At 36.8% G+C, this 12,776-nt stretch overlaps 1 protein-coding gene across 1 annotated transcript in view; it reads right to left on the bottom strand.

The window, feature by feature from the left end:
- Nucleotides 1–12,776, bottom strand: part of LARP1B (La ribonucleoprotein 1B) — a 112,310-nt gene that overhangs the window by 41,254 nt on the left and 58,280 nt on the right. Inside the window, 1 exon segment of the mRNA XM_007446260.1 lies at nucleotides 12,321–12,444. Coding sequence (XP_007446322.1) covers nucleotides 12,321–12,444 — 124 coding nt within the window.

Below are 12,776 nucleotides of genomic sequence, written 5' to 3'. Positions count from 1 at the left end.
TCTTTCCCTCTCCCTGGGGCTCCCTATTCCCAGAGACACAAAAATATTGGAATTAGGCCAATTAATAATCCACAAAGGCTTCTAAGTGTTCAAGTGAAAGGAAGAGTCACACGTCTCTCACTTTAAATCAAAAGCTAGAAATGGTTAAGCTTAGTAAGCAAGGTACATATATACTATGGAATATTACTCAGCCATAAAAAGAAACAAAATTGAGCTATTTGTAATGAGGTGGATGGACCTAGAGTCTGTCATACAGAGTGAAGTAAGTCAGAAAGAGAAAGACAAATACCATATGCTAACACATATATATGGAATTTAAGAAAAAAAAATGTCATGAAGAACCTAGGGGTAAGACAGGAATAAAGACACAGACCTACTAGAGAATGGACTTGAAGATATGGGGAGGGGGAAGGGTAAGCTGTGACAAAGCGAGAGAGAGGCATGGACATAGATACACTACCAAATGTAAAATAGATAGCTAGTGGGAAGCAGCCGCATAGCACAGGGAGATCAGCTCGGTGCTTTGTGACCACCTAGAGGGGTGGGATAGGGAGGGTGGGAGGGAGGGAGACGCAAGAGGGAAGAGCTATGGGAACATATGTATATGTATAATTGATTCACTTTGTTATAAAGCAGAAACTAACACACCATTGTAAAGCAATTATACTCCAATAAAGATGTTAAAAAAAAGGACATAATAAGGCAAAAAAAAAAAGGCAAATAAACTAGAACAGACAAGACATTTTTTTAAAAAAAGAAAAAAGGTGGAGGACATATACTGATTTTAAGATTACAGTTATCAAGTTGTGCTAGTGGCAAAGGGATAAACATAGAGACAAGATGAACAGAATATAGAGTCCAAAATCTATACACATATAGTTAATTGGTTTTTGTCAAAGATCAAAAGGCAGTTCAATGGAGAAAGAATAAACTTTCCAACAAATGGTGCTGAAATCACTGGATATCCATATCCATACTTATATCATATACCAAAAAGAAAGAAAAAACAATTAACTCAAAATTGAATAGAGACCTGAATTATGTAAAAGCTAAAACTATAAAGCCTCTAACAGAAAATCTTTGTGGCCAATAGCTCCTGATACATATACGTAAATGCCACATAAGAAGTTAAAACCTACTTATATAAAATTAGACAACCAGGGGACTTGCCTGGTGATCCAGTGGTTAAGAATCCGTTTTGCAATGCAGGGGACCCAGGTTTGATCCCTGGTTGGGCAGCTAAGATCCCACATGCTGCGGGACAACTAAGCCTATGTGCCGCAACTACTGAGCCCACATACCACAACTAGAGAGCCCACGTGCTGCAACTACAGAGCCCATGTGCTCTGGATCCTGCGCACCACAACTAGAGAGCCAGAGCACTGGAACTAATGAGCGTGTGCACTCTGTAGCCCAGGCGCCATAACAAGAGAGAAAGCTGGCACACCGCAACAGGAAGCCTGCGCACTGAAATGAAAGATCCCATGTGCCACAACTAAGACCCAACACAGCTGATAAATAAATAAATAAATAAACAAACAAGCAAACAAATAAATAAAATTAGACAACTGGCTAAATGTCAGGTCCAGACTGGTTTTCAGGCTTATTCTCCTGAATTCCTCAGGGAATGAGATCTATTTTGCCTATTAAAGTTTGGGCTGTCACTCAGCCTACTTCTAATTGGGTCTGTTGCACCAAAATGGAAGACCAAGGGATTGAGATCTTAATCAGACAAGACTCAGATCCAGGACTTGGAACAGCGGAATATTTCCAACTCGGTGTCTATTCCCCAAATCAAGGCAGGACTACACCCCATTTCAGGAGGAAGTAGCTAGAGTGGTTGTCACCTCATTCCCTGAAAGATTTGAGGAAGGTTGAAACAGGAGTGGGGATTGAAATCGAGTCCCCTAAAACCAAGCTCCTCTGCCAAGTTTATGATTAAGCTCTCTGTCCAAAATGTTATTCCCTTTCTTGTCCAACACACTTTCTCAAGATTGAAGAGTAGCAAACAAAAGGGGGGACTGAAAATGGGCAGAACCCTATGGGGCCTTCCCAGGTACAAATTCTTTGTGTCCCCCATTTCTTGTATATAGGAAATAGGCTTCATTCAGCCTCCTAGACCCTCCCAGAGTTCCAAAGGGCAGAGTCAAGCAGCTGCTAATCAAGGAAGTGAGGGAATGCAGAAACAAAGGAGGAGCATCAAGAAACAATAGCGCAGAATGGGGCAAGGTCCTGGTTTCTCCTTAAAGAATATACATAACAATATATCAGGACTTTCCTGGTGGTGCAGTGGTTAAGAATCCGCCTGCAAATGCAGGGGACACGGGTCCAAGCCCTGGTCTGGGAAGATCCCGTGTGCCGCGGAGCAACTAAGCCCCTGAGCCACAACAACTGAGCCTGCACTCTAGAGCCTGTGAGCCACAACTACTGAGCCCACGTGCCTAGAGCCCGTGCTCCACAACAGGAGAAGCCACCACAATGAGAAGCCTGCGCACCGCAAAGAAGAGTAGCCCCCACTCGCCACAACTAGAGAAAGCCCACATGCAGCAATGAAGATCCAGCACAGCCACAAATAAAAACTAAATAAATAAAGTGTATTTCAGTGTAAGCACACTTTAAAAAACAAAACAAAACAAAACAATATATCGTTGAGTTCTTCTACAGGAACTAAGGTCCCACCCAGGTGGAAGACGGTAACTTCAGGCTCAGCACAAGAGTCCTAGAACACTGCCCTGCTACCTCACCACCAAGCAGTCAGAACAAAGTCCCAAACCCAGCAGCCCTCACCCCAAATTCTGCCTATAAAAACTTTTCCCTGAAAACCATAAGGAAGTTTGGGCTTTTGAGCACAAGCCACTGTTCTCCTTGCATGGCCCTGCAATAAACCTTTCTCTGCTCAAAAAAAAAAAAGAAAAAGAAAATCTTTGGATTTTGGATTAAGCAGAGACACTAGACACCAAAAGCATAATCCACAAAAAAAATTTTAAGTTGCACATCATTAAAAATAAGAAGTTCACATCAGTATCCCGCAAGCCGTGCAGCATGGAAAAAAAAAAAAAAGTTCTACTCTTCAAAAGGCACTCTTTTTTTTTTTTTTTTTTGGCCACGCCATATGGCTCGCAGGATCTCAATTTCCCAACCAGGGACTGAACCCAGGCAATGGCAGTGAAAGCTCCGCATCCTAACTACTAGACCACCAGGGAACTCCCAAAAGGTCCTCTTAAGAAAATGAAAAGATAATCTCTAGATTGGGAGAAGATATGTGCAAATTACATATGTAATAAAGACTTGAACCAGAATAAATAGCTCTCAAAGGTCAGTAAGAAAACTCAAAAAAAAAGTCAAAATATTTGAGCAGTCACTTCACCAAAGATATACTGATGGCAAATAACCACATGAAAAGATGCTCAGCATGTTTAGTCACAATGAGATACTAATACCTACCTATTAGAATGGCAAATTTTTTTTTAAACTTACGATACTAAGTGCTCGTGAGGACGTGGAGCTACTGGAACCCTCATACATTGCTGACGGGAATGCAAAATGACACAGCCACTTTGGAAAACCATTAGAAAGTTTCTTATAAAGTTAAACATACACTTACCACATGACCCAGCAATCCCACTAAGTGTTTACCCAAGTGAAATGAAGACTTATAGTCTCATCTAAACCTATAAACAAATATTTATAGCATCTTTATTCATAATCACCAAAACTAAAAACAACCCACACGTTCAACTAATGCTTACATCTATGTAACAGAATATTACCAGTAAAAAGGAACAAATAACACACAAAAATATGGATGAATCTCAAATGCATTACACTAAGTGAAAGAAGTCAGACTCAAAGGGCTACAATCTATACAATCCCATTCATATGATATTCTGGCAAAGGCAAAACTATAGTAGAAAACAGAAAAGAGGCTGCCAAAGGCTAGGCATGGGGTTGACTACAAACAAGCATGGGAGAATTTGTGGGGAGTAATGGAACTGTGCTATAATTTGAGTAGGTGGTAGTTACATGAGTGCATCTGTCAAAATTCCCAAAACCGTATATCCAACAAGTGTGAAATTTACTGAATATAAATTATACTTCATTTTTTTTTAAAGAAAATAAAGAAAGAAGATAACTGGATCCTTGTAAGGTGGAATGAAAGGAAAGAGACAGATTAGGCGTTATTATAATTAACCAGTGGCAAAATGATGGTGGCTTTTGCCAGGGTGATAGAAGTAGAGAAGGTGAGAAGTAGTTAGGTTCTGAATATATTTTAAAGGTAATTGATATAAAGGAATAAGAAGGAATAAGAAATAGAAGTTGAAAAAGAAAGGGATCAAAGATAACATCAAGATTGTTTTTTACTTGTACAACTAGAAAGATGCAGTTAACATTTATAGAGATGTAGAAGTCTGGGAGGAGAAGTCCTTGGAAAGGTGTGGTAATTCAGACTTTGGATTTTGAACATACAAAGTTTGACATGTTTATAAAATATCCAAGTGAAACTGTTGACTACACAGTTGGTTATTTATATGGAATATAGAATGGAGTCTGTACACATGAATTTGACACTCATTGGTATAAGGATTCTATTTAAAACCATGAAACTAAATACTATTACCTGAGGAGTTATTGAGGATCAGAAAGAGAAGAGACTTGAAGACTAGGTGCTAAAGCATCCAAAGCTTGGGGAAATGGGGAAGAACCAGCAAATAAGACTCCCTGAAGTAGAATGAGAACTAAGTAAATAGTGTATAGGAAGAATGTATTTCAAGACAGAGAATGATTGATCCAGTGCTGTTGGGCAAGATGATGATTGATATGACCCCTCTTAAACACAGAGATCTCTAGAGGCACTATCAAAAGCTGATTTGGGGTGTGAGGGGCAAAGGCCTCTTTGAATCGGGTATAGGGGATAAACAGGAAGATAGATATTAAAGACAGTGAAAACAAACACTTTTTTTTTTTGCCTTAAACTCTATTTTGTAATAGCAATAGCAGTTCTTTTTATTACCATCGTTGTTTTATAGCATTTTGCATCCTTTTGCCTTTCAATCTTTCTGTATACTTATGACATACCAACAGCACAGAGCTGAATATTCTTTAAATCTAATCCATAACTGTCTTTATAACTGAAAGTTAATCTATTCAACATTTCTTATCATAGCAATATACTGATTTCTCTTCTTAATTTTTGCTTATTCTTTCTGTTCATATTTTTTTAAATTGGAGATTATAGCACATGAAGATTAATAAATGTATGTATAGATTTTAAAATATAGTTGATTTAGAAATGAAAATGAGAACAAGAAATTAAGTATGGAAAAAATTTAAGCTTTCTAAAAACACTGTATTAAAAAAAATCTTTTGGTAAATATCTGAGACTTTACTTAAAGAGCTTAATCACTTATAACCCAGGAAGACAATATTTAAAAGAAACATAGAGTTGGTATTCACAAATCCACCAACTAGGCTAATACATAAATTACAGATTCAGGCAAACCCATTTGCAGACTTTCCAAATGGGATTCCTCCCTTTTCTCAGGAATTAAACACTATATTAATTTTTACTTTTACCTCCCCTTGCTCTTCATGGTTTCTACAGGCTATGCATGTATCCATGAATTTTATATGATGGCATTAAATTGATACATCCTCTACTTTTATGATTAACCCATTTTGTCACATGTAGCTTTAGTTCTTTCATTTTCCACTGCTGCATATTTTTCCTTTCTATGAATATGCCACATATTATATTCTACTATAAATGGGTATAAATGGGTATTTTTTTAGTTTTCTTTTTTTTAAAAATATGAACAATGTTGCTATAAATGTTCTTTTTGGTAAACATTTGCAACAGTATCTCTTGAAGTGAAACTGACATAATATGTTATGTCACCATGGTTTTAACTGGCAAATCGCAGCAAAGTAGAGTATAATATCTTTTCATATTTACCAGCCATACAGTTTTCCTCTATGTGAAGCTCCAGTTTATGTTTTGCCAACTACTTTTTCTACTGATGCTAATCTTTTTTCATATTGACTTTTTAAAAAAGAAGTATAGTTGACTTACAATATTATATTCATTTCAGGCATACAACATAATTCAATATTTTTATGGATTATACTCCATTTAAAGTTATTACAAAACAATGGCTATATTCCCATGTACTATGCAATATATCCTTGTTGCTTATGTATTTTATACATAGTAGTTTGTATCTCCCCTCGCCCCTTCCCTCTAATTTTTTAAAATATTTATTTATTTTTGGCTGCATTGGGTCTTCGTTGTTGCGTGAGGGCTTTCTCTAGTTGCGGCGAGTGGGGGATACTCTTCGTTGCGGTGTGCAGGCTTCTCGTTGCAGTGGCTTCTCTTGTTGAGGAGCACAGGCTCTAGGTGCACAGGTTTTAGTAGTTGTAGTTCATGGGCTATACAGCACAGGCTCAGTAGTTGTGGTGCACGGGCTTAGTTGCTCCGCAGCATGTGGGATCTTTCCGGACCAGGGATCGAATCTGTGTCCCCTCCATTGGCAGGTAGATTCTTAACCACTGCACCAGCAGGGAAGTCCCTCTTCCCTCTAATTCTTTGTTACTTTTATGCATTGTAAAATTTATCTCTTTGGGACTTAACAACTTGGGAACGTGCCCATGGGATGATATTAACTAAAATGAGTAAAAAGAAGAGTGGTAGATATGATGCAATCCGAACTGTGCATACGGGAGAATATTTACTTATTGGCAATGGAAGGTGCTGATGGTTGACCAGATCACTTTCTTTAAGAAGGCTCCATTTTCAAATGAATCATATGTATTTTTGTAGCTGTGAACCATATCCTCCATGCTTTTTTCCTTTTGAAAATGGGATACTATTTTTTTTCCCTTTGCACAGAGCAGTATATCTGCCCAGTTAACAATAAAAATTATTGAGATTATCAGGGGACGAGAGTGTAATCTGTAGTTTATTCCAAGACTTTGCATATCTTTTTTTGTTTTTTTTGTTTTTTTGGGGTTTTTTGCTACGCGGGCGTCTCACTGTTGTGGCCTCTCCCGTCGCGGAGCACAGGCTCCGGACGTGCAGGCTCAGCGGCCATGGCTCATGGGCCCAGCCGCTCCGCGGCATGTGGGATCTTCCCAGACCGGGGCACGAACCTGCGTCCCCTGCATCGGCAGGTGGACTTTCAACCATTGCGCTACCAGGGAAGCCCTGCATATCTCTTTAATAGTTCTCATAGGGTATAGTCCAAGGTGCCAAACTGAACAAAGATGCTAACATGAAATCTTCATTTATTTAAAATGTGGTCACTTCTTTTATCATGAAAAGACTACACACACTATCTCTGACTTCAATAATAACTTTATGAGTCACTGAATTTTAAAGCTGTATTGTATGGCATAATTTATTAAAAAGTTAAAAGTAGATCCCGGGAATTTAAGTAAATTAATTAATTAAATAAAATACATCGCTTGGGACTTTAATTCTATGATGTGGTGAGGAGCATAAATTATCAATTTTAATTTACTCAAATTAAACAACACAAAAAATCTTGTAATTAGACTAAACATCCTTAGTGGAATACCCTAAGAATGTTAAAAAAAAAAAAAAGTTTAAAAGTATAAAGTTTTTAAAAGTTCAAAGCTTAAAAATTTAAAGAATTTTTTAAAAAGCTTCTTTTAGCATTTATAGTAATATTATTTAATATTATTATTATTCTGAAGCTACTATATCATAGGATAAACAATTCTGTTACTGTGCTTAGGAATGGTATTTTTTTCACATAAGTAAAATGTCGTACAAATATAAAATCTAACAAATTAAAATCTGTAATCCTAAATTTGAACCAAAAATATCAATATAAATTTGTAACGTAATTTTCCTTAAAAAAATTTCCAAGCTCTTTCAATAGAAAAGGCCTAGAAACAATGACCAACTCAGTAGCAACTAGAGTACTGACAAAGCTCAACCACCTGGTAAACAAGACAGTTAAGAGTCCAACTCCAGGGACTTCCCTGGTGGTCCAGTGGTAAAGGATCCGCTTTCCAATGCAGGGGACTGGAACTGCAGCTTCAATCCCTGGTCTGGGAAGATTCCACATGCCATGGAACAACTAAGCCCGCACGCCACAACCACTGAGCCTGCTCACCTCAACTAGAGAGCCCATGTGCCGCAAACTACAGAGCCCATGCACTCTGGAGCCTGTGCACCACAACTAGAGAGAGAAAACCCACATGCCACAATTAGAGAGAAGCCCGCACACCTCAATGAAGAGCCCATGCGCCACAACGAAAGATCCCGTGTGCCGCAACTAAGACCCGATGCAGCCAAAAATAATAAATATAAACAAATGAAAAAATAATATTTAAAAAAAAGAGTCCAACTCTATTATCACAGAACAAAGCAGTGAAAGGTGGATTTGGAGCTAAAAGTCAATAAACTGATAATTGGCCCAAGTATCAATAAGACAGTAGAGTAAAACCCATCTAATGTATTTATGAGATCAGAGTGATAATTTTCTCTTTTTTCAATTGAAGTATAGTTGATGTACAATAGTATATAAGTTGTAGGTGTACAATATAGTGATTCACAATTTTTAAATGTTATACTCCATTTATAGTTATTATAAAATATTGGCTATATTCCCCATTTTGTACAATATACCCTTGTAGCTTATTTTACACATAATAGTTTGTACCTCTTAATCCCCTAACGTCATAATCCCTCGCCCACCTTCCCTCTCCCCACTGGTAACCACTAGTTTGTTCGTTATATCTGTGAGTCTTGTTTCTTTCCTGCTATATTCACTAGTTTGTATTTTTTAGATTCCACATATAAGTGAGATTATAGGGTATCTGTCTTTCTCTGTCTGATTTATTTCACTTAGTATAATGTCCTGCAAGTCCATCCATGTTGCTGCAAATGGCAAAATTTTGTTCCTTTTTTATGGCTGAGTAGTATTCCATTGTATATCTATATATACCACATCTTCTTTATCCATTCATCTGTTGATACACACTTAGGTTATTTCCATACTTTGGCAATTGTAAATAATGCTGCTATGAACATTGGGGTACATGTGTCTTTATTTTAAATTAGTGTTTTGTTTTTTTAGATATATACCCAGGACTGGAATTGCCAGGTCATATGGTGGTTCTACTTTTAGTTTTTTGAGAAACCTTCATACTGCCTTCCACAGTGGCTCCACCAATTTACATTCCCACCGAAAATGTAGGAGGGTTCCCTTTCTTCACACCCTTGCCAACATTTGTTATTTGTGTTCTTTTGGATGACAGCCATCCTGACAGGTGTGAGGTGATATTTCATTGTGTTTTTTTTTTTGGCGGTACGCGGGCCTCTCACTGCTGTGGCCTCTTCCGTAGCGGAGCACAGGCTCCAGACACGCAGGCTCAGCAGCCATGGCTCACGGGCCCAGCCGCTCCGCAGCATGTGGGACCTTCCCGGACCAGGGCACGAACCCGTGTCCCCTGCATCCGCAGGCAGACTCTCAGCCACTGAGCCACCAGGGAAGCCCTCACTGTGGTTTTGATTTACATTTCAAATGTTAATGTAATGCTACATTACATTTACAATTTACAATGCTAGCAATGCTGAGCATCTTTCCATGTGCCTGTTGGCCACCTGCATGTTCTCTTAGGAAAAATGTCTATTCAGTTTTTCAGCCCTTTTTTTAATCAGGTTGTTTGCTTTTTTGATGGTCCATTGTATGAGCTGTTTATATATGTTGGATGTTAACCCTTTATTGGTCACATCATTTGCAAACAATTTCTCCCATTCAGTAGGTTGTCATTTCCTTTTGTTGATGGTTTCCTTTGCCATGCAAAATCTTTTATGTTTAATTAGGTCCCATTTGTTTATTTTTGCTTTTATTTCCTTTGCTTTAGGAGAAAGATGCAAAAAAACATTCCTGTGATTTGTCACAGAGTGTTCTGCCTAAGTCTTCCTCTAGGAGTTTTATGGCTTCTGGTCTTACATTTAGGTCTTTAATCCATTTTGAGTTTATTTTGTATATGATGTAGAGAATGTTCTAATTTCATTATTGCACATGTAGCTGTCCAGCTTTCCAAGCACCACTTATTGAAGAGACTGTCTTTTCTCCACTGTACATTCTTGCCTCCTTTGTTGTAGATTAATTGAGCAGAGGTGCGTGGGTTTATTTCTGGGCTTTCTATCCTGTTCTATTGATCTGTATGTATGCTTTTGTGCCAGTACCATACTGCTTTGATTACTGTAGCTTTGTAGTATCATCTTAAGTCTGGGATCCTGACTCCTCCAGCTCTGTTTTTCTTTCTCAAGATTGCTTTGGCTATTCCGGGTCTTTTGTGTTTCCATGCAAATTTTAAAATTATTTGTTCTAGTTCTGTGACAAATGCCATTGATATTCTGATAGATATTGCATTGAATCTGTTGATTGCCTTGGGTAGTATGGTCATTTTAACAATATTAATTCTTCCAATCCAAGAAAATGGTATATATCTCCATCTGTTTGTGTTATCTTCAATTTCTTTCATCAGTGATTTATAGTTTTCCAAGTACAGGTCTTTCACCTCCTTAGGTAGGTTTATTCCTAGGTATTTTATTCTTTTTGATGGGGTTGTAATTGGGATTGTTACCTTAATTTCTCTTTCTGATAGTTCATTGCTACTGTATGGAAATGCAACTGATTTCTGTATATTAATTTCATATCCTGCAACTTTACCAAATTTTTTGATGAGCTCTAATAGTTTTGATCATAGGGATAATTTTAAAATAAAACAAAAAAAACAAAACACCTCCTCATTGGTCAGCGAAGAAAGATGTAGAGAACCAGCTCATTACTTTGAAAACTAGTAAACAAAGTGAAAGAATTAAGCATTTATTCCCTTTCCTATAAGAACTCCATCTCAGGAAAAACAAATAGTCAATTAAGGGAAATCCTCTTTATGGAAGTAATCTACTAAATTAAGAAGGAATTATGAAAATAGAATTATCACTATTTTGAAGCCCCTTGTGAAATAAACCTTCAAGCAATGATTATCAAAGACAGACACCAAAGAGAGACAATCGAGCATTATGTGCCTCCTGGTATAAGTATTCAACACAACATATGACATATTCTTGCACAAATGTGAGCCTCAATCTGATCAAGCCTCTGTATCAAAATCACAGTTAAAGAAAATTCAGGACCAGAAAATGGTTGGATGAAACCACGGGATGCAATCAGCAAAGTCCAGAATGTAGGAAATTCTACAGGACAATCTAGTTTCTACAACAATAAAGTTCAAGGGAAAAAAAACACAACAGTATGAACCTATACACTAAAAGAGACATATCAACCTACTGCAATGTTTGGAGTTTATATGGATCCTGATTTTTTTTTTAAGTGATGAATGAGAAAATTTGAACACCAATTAGATATTTTATATTAAGGAATTACTGTTAATTTTAGATGTGATAATGGTACTGGCTTATTTATGTGTAAAATAGGTAGTCCTTATCTTATCAAAGATACATACAGAAATATTTAGGAATGAAAAAATATGAATAATATGACTGGGTGTTTGTTTCAAAATAATCCAAGTGGGAGGTAAAGAGAATGAGTGGAGTCAAGATGAAATAAAATCGGCTATGAGATGATAAAGCAGCTAATGGGTAGGTAATGGGTACATGGGGTTTCATTATACAATTTGCTTTATTTTTGCATATGTCTGAAGTTTTCCAAATTAAAAGTTTTTCTTTAACCTGCCTTCAGGAAAAACTGTAATAAAATCAGTTACATTTGCCTGAAAATGTCAGATTCAATTTTATGAATCTCCCAAATGTACTTACACTTTCACACAAAGATAAGGCCTTAAAGCAAAAGAATGATGTTAGTGGTATATTTTAAGGAATCAGCAAGTGAGTGAAAATTTTTCCTTATTTTGCAAAGAGAACCATTCCCAGCAATCTCAAAGTCAAAAGAGACACATAAAGAAACCAACCAATTCAGCCTACTTTTAAGTAAGCATTTGGGTTTGAGCATGAGATGGTGTTATAATAGACAACTCCTGGATCACCTTTGTGATTACCTGCCTATTCACCAAGAGTAAGGTGGGCTTCCAACTATGATCATTTACTACATGGCTGTCTTACCAAATTTACAATCTGTATTTTTAAGTCTCTAAAATGTTTTGAAGTTCACCAAAGAATAAATAAAAGTTGAGTTTTAAAATTCTAGTCTTTTACCAGATATCTAAATGTTTTCCACAAATAAAAAAGGAGCAAACTTTAAAAACAATTTAGAACTGCTTTAATATTATTCAGACACTTACACAAAATCAGATTTACATACCTTGCCTGGACTGTGAAGGTGCTACAGGAACTTCTTGGTTTGGCTCAAAAGGAAGTTCAGGTGTTAGGTTTTCAAACTGCTCTTTACTAATGAGATTTAGCTTCTTAAAGTTCTCAACTTCTTGCTGAAGTAGAATGGAGGAATCTAATTACTGAACTGGCTAATAGAGTAACCAACAGACAATAATTGATACTAATCTCAAAAAATGAGTTTTAAAAACAGGAATTTACTGCAACTGAATAGAAAAGATGTTCTAATAAAGAATCTAGCATTATACTTAATAATAATTAATATTCAGAGTCTAAAAGAGGCATCAAGAACCCTAAAATATTATGACTATTTTATAATTAAAATACATTATAAGAACATACATTCTTATCATTAACTATTTGTTGAGCATTTACACACAAGACCAGTAGAGTATTACAGAGGTTACAAAGTAATCCAAATTCATGT

The sequence above is a fragment of the Lipotes vexillifer genome, unplaced genomic scaffold (assembly GCF_000442215.2).
Source record: "Lipotes vexillifer unplaced genomic scaffold, Lipotes_vexillifer_v1.1 scaffold159, whole genome shotgun sequence".
In the NCBI taxonomy this organism is placed as follows: Eukaryota; Metazoa; Chordata; class Mammalia; order Artiodactyla; family Lipotidae; genus Lipotes; species Lipotes vexillifer.
The sequence above is the reverse complement of the archived record's forward strand: the minus strand, read 5'-3'. Positions and strand labels throughout refer to the sequence as shown.